The sequence below is a fragment of the Rattus norvegicus genome, chromosome 4 (genome assembly GCF_036323735.1).
Source record: "Rattus norvegicus strain BN/NHsdMcwi chromosome 4, GRCr8, whole genome shotgun sequence".
Lineage (NCBI taxonomy): Eukaryota > Metazoa > Chordata > Mammalia > Rodentia > Muridae > Rattus > Rattus norvegicus.
In genome coordinates, this window is record NC_086022.1 from 163,318,760 (window position 1) to 163,325,617 (window position 6,858).

Genomic DNA, 6,858 nt, shown 5'->3' on the forward strand with positions numbered 1-6,858 from the left:
CATCAGTGCCTTTGTGGCTCTGGTCCCTCTAGGACTTTATGACCAGAACTACAACAGATAGACTTAATGAGTAAGGCCAAAAGCACACTGATGTTGAATCCAAAAATTCACTTAAAAAATAATGTATTTATTTTGAGACAGGATCTCAGTACACAGTCCTAGGCTGGTCTGGAACTCTGAGATCCAACTGCCTCTGCGCCCTAGTGCTAGAATTAAAGGCATGTGCCGTATGTTTCACCTATGTGAGTGTCTGCATATCATATGCATCCCTGGTGCCCAAAGCTGTCAGATACCCCGGAACTGGAGTTATAGATGGTTGTGAGTCACTATGTGGGTGCTGGGAATAGAACTTGTGCCTTCTGGGTATCCAAGGCTCATAACTGCTGAGCCACCTCTCCAAGTCCCAGAAATTAATTTTTGAAAACTAGGGAATAGCATACCTGCAAACAAAGGCTAGGAGAGCAGAACACTGAACTTGGCCCCCCTCCCTATGTGACCCTGGGTGGCTGTTGCTGCTGCTTTTTTTTTTTTTTTTTTTTTTTTCGTTCTTTTTTTCGGAGCTGGGGACCGCTGGGGACCGAACCCAGGGCCTTGCTCTTCCTAGGCAAGCACTCTACCACTGAGCTAAATCCCCAACCCCTCCTCCTCCTCCTCCTCCTCCTCCTCCTCCTCCTCCTCCTCCTCCTCCTCCTCTTCCTTTTTTGTGCTACAAATCTTCACTCATGTAAGGCACAGCATAAGCTCTGCTTGGCCTAGAAGGGCCTAGATGCTAATGAGTAGGGTTGAAAGAGATGCTATTTGAATGCATAAGAGGGTCACTGAGACGTCCACACTAACCACACTAGAATATGAGCTTCTGCTTTATGTACACATAGGATAAGTTAATAGGAATTCATTTCTCCAGCATCTGTGATTTCTTCCACTCTAGACAGAATCTCAAAACACAAACCTAAACTACTCATCTGTTCCCTACCTCTCTGACCCCACTGTATTCACCAACACAGGCCTGGCTGAGGGCCTTTGAGCAGAGGAGCCAAGGCTGTCAAGGTAGCTGTTGACCATTAAAAACCAGAGCTCGGGCTGGAGAGATGGCTCAGCAGTTAAGAGCACCCGACTGCTCTTCCAGAGGTCATGAGTTCAATTCCCAGCAACCACATGGTGGCTCACAACCATCTGTAAGGAGATCCGATGCCCTCTTCTGGTGTATCCGAAGACAGCTACAGTGTACTTATATATATAATAAATAAAATAAATCTTTAAAAAAAAAAAAAAAAAAAAAAAAACCAGAGCTCGCTCTTGATTTTCTCCGACAGCCAAGTGACAGCTGAGTGTCAAGCGGAACCAAAAGTGTGGAACGAATTAGTTCAAGTCAGAAGACCAGTGAGCATAGATAGACCTTTTATAGATGGGCGTGCTGCCACATTGCTGACAAAGGTGGGGTTCTCTAAAAACTCAGGACAGCCATTTATTTACAAGCACTGTAAACAGTACAAGATACTTCAGAGGTTTAGAAGTTAATATGAGAAAAATACCAACAGTTCATGATACTAAATTCAACTGTTTCTGAGGCAAGGTGGCTTAAAAAGGAAATCTAGAAACCGAATTCCAACTCTAGGCCTCTGGCTAAGTCGTCTTCCTAGTAATGTTCATTCCATTGCATCCTCTCAAACCAGAAGTGACTTGGGAAACCTCCCCGCAGCAGCTCTGGGGTGAACCGAAGTCTGTGTAGTCCAGTCAGGTCTTCACAAGGAACTGGCTTTTATCCAGCTTCCCTCTCTCCTTAAGGTAGGCAAACAGGTGCCTTCTGCGTCTCCACGTGACCTTAATCCCATACTTCTCCTCAGGGGTGTCCTTGACCAGAACAGGCCCCGGCTCCGGGGTCCTGGGGGTCCTAGGACCAAGGATGCAGCTAGGAAGACTGTTTTCCTTCTGGTCTGGGGAAATGGGATCTTCTCTTACCGAAGACCCTGGGGTCTGGATATCGGGGGGCATGAACACATGAGGTAAGCTTTGAGGTACGTGCACTGACAGCTCCCCACAGCTCTGGGGACTGAACAATGGCACTAAAGGCCTTCTGGGAGCATCCTTTTCTGAGTTCTGGAGCTGCTCTCTGTTGGATAGCAACAATGTCTCTGAACTCGAAGACTCTGGACTCTCAAAGGTTAGACGTGGAAACTTGCAGGTAGATCTCCGAGTTGGGTGTCTTGCTTGGTCTCGGTGATGTTTCCGGTGTGTTGGAAACCGGCTTTCTGCTGCTGTATCAAACTGAGGTAACACCTGTGCATGAAAAAAGAAAGATGGTGGTGGTGGTGGGCCGACTACAAAGAAACTATAGTAAATATGTACAACCCTTTATTTTTTGTCCAGAATCGTGAGGACTCACTACAATAAAAACCCAGCTATGTGATACAACAGGAAGACAAGGGACCTGGGCCAGCTGTCCAATCGCCCTGCTCTTCCAGTTGCTCCTGAGCAGGAGAGGAGACAGGCATCTCTCATGGCCACCACACTCCACTGCTCAAGCTTGTTTAACTCTGTCCTCGGGAGCAGAACACATGCTCTGCACACTCAGTTCAGTCCTCAGCAAAACCACGCCCTCAAGAGGGTAGGGACAAAGGGACTGTCTCCAACACCTGGCGAGGGCCTGGCAGGAAGGTCTTCAGCAAATACGACCGGCAGCTCCGTGTAAGTGAGACTGCTGAGGTGTGGGATCTAATCTGCATGTTCATTCAGTCAGTGCGTATGAATTTCTTTTGTCAGACAGTCTCACTGTAAAGTCCGGGCTGGCCTTTGCCTTGAGATCCTTCTGCCTCAGCCTCCCCAACGATGAACTTGCGTGAATTAGCACGCCACCTTTGTAGGAGGTTTCTCCACTAAAGTTCAGTCAACTGTAGAGTACCTAGTACTTTTCATATGAAATACAGGAAGTAATCTTTTATAAGTTGGTCATTTTTTTTTTAGCTTCTTCACCCAGTGACTGGGGAGTGAAGTGTTCAATCAGAACTTTTCAGAGGAACCTGGCAGGAAGACTCCAATTCCATATAAAACATATTTTAGTGTGAATGAAAAGAGGATATACCAGACAAATCAGGTAACTGCAGCCAGAAAGAGCAACTGCTTCCCTGTCCCTGCTCCAAAAGGATTAAGAGTCAGGATTCTGAAAAACGTAACACAGCAAAGGTCAAAGAATTGCGAGGACTCACCCAGGAAGTGATGGTGCTCTGATCAATGGGTTTGCTGGGCACCTGTACAGTGTGGGTAATGGGCTGCTGGTGAGATTCATAATGGGGTTTGGGGCCCTCCAGTGGCTGTTGGTGGAATAGCAGCTGGGCTTTCTGGCACTGTCTGCGTCTCTTTCGGGGAGGCATCAATGGGTAAATGAAGAACAGTTAGTAACAACATGATGCAGGCTGCCTTCCTGGTCTGGGTCAGAGTCCAGTTGCAAACCATGCCTGGAGAGAGGAAACAAAGGGGGGGGATCATGTGGGTGGCACCCCTCCCCCAATTCTTCATGACGTCAGGGTAACCAATCTATCAGAAACCACCAATCAGACCTCAGGTTGTAGGTAAACCAGCTTCCTATACCAAACCACGAGAAACATACGATCTTATCCATACTCAACAAAACTCACTCAGTGAGCACCCGCTGAACTCATGGTATTCTGACACACTGAGTGCTACGATTTAAAGACTTTAAAGATGGGCAAGTACTTATTCACAGTACTGAGTACTAAGTACCTGTAGTGACACAGAGGTCCCTGCTTTTGAGGCACTGTGGTACAGCACTTGCCTAATGTGCACAAAGCTGCAGGTTTCAGTCCCCAGAACTGCAAATGAGGGAACCGTGGAAAGGAAGAAGGAAAGGAAGAGGAAGAGAGCTAACCAGAAGGAAACAATCACATCTCAGTATAGCACAGTCCGCTTCAGTTCTCGTCAGAGAAGGCTTTCTGGGTAGGAAGACACTTAACCTGTGGAAGGAACCAGGAGAAGCAAAAGCCAGGAAGGTCACTGGAGGCTGAGGTGCACCACATGCAAAGACCGTTACAGAGGGCTTGGGGGCACATGCTAATTAGCACACCTGAGGCAAGAGATCTGGAGTTCAAGTCAAGCTTGGGCTGCACACAAAAAGCTCTCAAAAGCCAAACCAAACCAGATGCGGTGGGGCGTGCCTAGGATCCCAGCCCTAGGGAAGGGAGACAGGAGGATCAGGAGGCTCAAGGTTGCCTTTGGCTAGTGAGAGACCACCCTGAGTCACGTGAAACCTTAAACAGCCAAAACGCTGTTTTGTGAATTCAGAGAATCACAAGGTCATTGCAGACTGAGTGAAAGATAGCTCAGCAGTAAAAGAACTTGCCTCAAAAACCAAGGGCTTGAGTGTGTTCTCCAGAACTCACAAGAACTCGGAAGGCCGAAACTAATTCCCAAAAGATGTCCTTTGACATCCACATGTGTGGCATGTGTGTCCTCACAGGCATGTGTCCTCACACACAATGTCACTATCTATGAGGATGTGACTATCTAGCTAACAAAATAAAAAAGGAAAAGAGGCTAGGTGTAGGTGAGGTGGTAACATCCATCTCAAATCCCAGCATTCAGGAGCAGATTTCTCTGAGCTGGAGGTCAACCTGATCTATTTAGTGAGCTCCTTGCTAGTGGGGGATACAAAGTGAGACCCTGTTTTTAATAAAAGTTTTAAAGGATAAATGACAAAAAAAATAATATTAAACATGGTGTCAACATTGAGTCTGAAAACCAAGTGAGGCCACATGAGAGTGGGGTGGGGGTTGAGTAATCAATCATTACAGAATTTCAGATAGAAGCTTAGGCTCACATCTAGGTTTTGTTAAAAGACAAACAAACAACCAAACAACAAAAAAAACAGCCCACAGATTCTCTAGAACATAAAGAGGGGTCAACTGAGTTACGGGATGAGCCCCATGTACTTAGTACCCAGCTGGTTCAATCCTGACCATATATGATCTATTAGTTTCCCCTATCTTTCCCCTTGCATGATTTTGAAAAAAATGCATTCCTTTCAGTTTTCAGATTGAACCTCAGGCCTCAGCGTGTTAGGCGATAACGGTACCACTCGGCTGTATACCAGTCGTCTTATTGTGAGACATGGTCTTGCATAGCCTCGCCTGGCTTCAAATACACTGTGTAGTCTCCACCTCCCAAGTGCTGGTTCCCAAGGCATGCCCCACTGTTTTAGGTGCTTTTTCTGTTGCCATCATAAAATTCCCTGGAAGGCAAGTGAAGGAAAGAGGGGCTTATTTTGGTTCACAGTTCCAGGGTAGTCCTTTGTTGCTGGAATCATAGCAGCTGGGCACATCCCTTTAACAGGCAGGAAGAAGATGAACTCTCCTGCTCGGCTAGCTTTCTCTCTTTAGTCAGTCCAGGCCCACAGCCCATGAAATTGGGCCATATCCCACCCATCTCTGTCTAATCTAGATAAGCTCTTATATACTTACCCAAACAAAATCTAAGTCAGGTTTTGCACAATCTTGGCCTTTTTTTTTTTTTTTTAATTTTGAGATAGAGTCTTACTATGTAGCCTTGGCTAGCCTGGGGCTGGCTATGAATACCTGGCTGGCCTGGAATTCACAGAGATCCGCCTGCTTCTGCCTCCTGGGTGCTGGGATTAAAGGCGTGAGCCACCACATTCTGGTGTCAGTGAAAACCCACCAGCCTCTAACCTGTTCACCTCTCAAACACAGTCTTTATCTGCTCCCCATCTCATAGCATACCACGCCCCCTAAGTCTTAGTTCAAATCCCTGTGACCTTCAGCCTTTGTGTTCACCAGCCTAGCCTCCTCCAGTCAAAACATCTCCCTTCTTTTTTTTTTTTTTTTTGGTCTTTTTTTCGGAGCTGGGGACCGAACCCAGGGCCTTGTGCTTCCTAGGCAAGCGCTCTACCACTGAGCTAAATCCCCAGCCCCAAACATCTCCCTTCTTAATCTAGCTGCTTCAATGTTTCCTTCCCTTCTGTGTAATGGGTGACAGATCTTACACCTTGTTCTCAGCTCATAAGGAAGGAAGGAAGGAAGGAAGGAAGGAAGGAAGGAAGGAAGGAAGGAAGGAAGGAAGGAAGGAAAAAGAGAGGAAGAAAGAAAGGAAAAAGAAAGGCTTTCCTGCCCTAAGTCAAGATTTTCTCGTTAAAATAAATACTCAAATTTATCACTGGCGGCTGCGGGAGGGCGAGCCAGTGACCCGGGCTACTCCGAAGGCGGAAACACGAGAATCGAGAATTCTACACATGGGGATACCCGGGGTCAGACAAAACCCACCGGCCTCTAACCTGTTCCTCTGTAGCTAGAATTCTACCGATCTGTTCATCTCATTCTGGGCTCCCTCTCCATCAGACCACCGGTGAGCCCAGGGGAAGGACGGCCCGGTCTGCCACTGTACCTTCCACTCTTTCGTAAAGTATGGAAAAAAGATCGTCCGGACACCTCGGGGCTGGGCCCGAGGTGGAGGCGGCCACAGACAGGGGCGGGGCGTAGGGCACTTAACCGCAAGTCTGGGGACAGAAACCCAAGCTGGACCCCACGCAGCAACGAGGGCTGAGCCGCGCGGTGGATCCAGAGGTAGCCCAGTGGGTAGCTAACCGGGGGAGTGGCGTACGCTGCCCCGGAAGGAAGTCGACCACGGAGGCAGGGCGGTCCGGGGCGGGGCGGAGCAGGCTGCTGGCCGCGGTCCGCGCGTCCCCGCGTCCCTCCCGCCGTCCCTCGAGCTCCGGGGCCCCCTTACCCGCCCTCCCGGCCGCGGCCGCCGCTCCTCAGGACGCCGAGCGTTCGGGGCCGGAACCCGGAGACAAGCCGGTGCCGATTGGCGACGCTCCGTCACGTGACCGCAACG

At 48.6% G+C, this 6,858-nt stretch overlaps 1 protein-coding gene across 5 annotated transcripts; it reads right to left on the reverse strand.

Annotated features, from left to right (window-relative positions):
- Positions 1-1,381: 1,381 nt before the first annotated feature.
- Rhno1 (RAD9-HUS1-RAD1 interacting nuclear orphan 1) lies at positions 1,382-6,768 on the reverse strand. Of its 5 annotated transcripts, none has more exons than NM_001401974.1 (3): positions 6,751-6,768; positions 3,204-3,452; positions 1,382-2,277 (listed from the first exon to the last, which is right to left on the reverse strand). In NM_001401974.1, the coding sequence occupies exons 2-3, from the start codon at positions 3,366-3,368 to the stop codon at positions 1,735-1,737; spliced, it is 708 nt and encodes a 235-aa protein (NP_001388903.1). In that variant the 5' UTR covers positions 3,369-3,452; positions 6,751-6,768; the 3' UTR covers positions 1,382-1,734. The 5 variants fall into 5 exon arrangements, with proteins under 5 accessions (NP_001388903.1, XP_063141984.1, XP_063141981.1 ...); XM_063285914.1 differs by lacking the exon at positions 6,751-6,768 and adding an exon at positions 6,609-6,746; XM_063285911.1 differs by lacking the exon at positions 6,751-6,768 and adding an exon at positions 6,409-6,725.
- Positions 6,769-6,858: the final 90 nt, after the last annotated feature.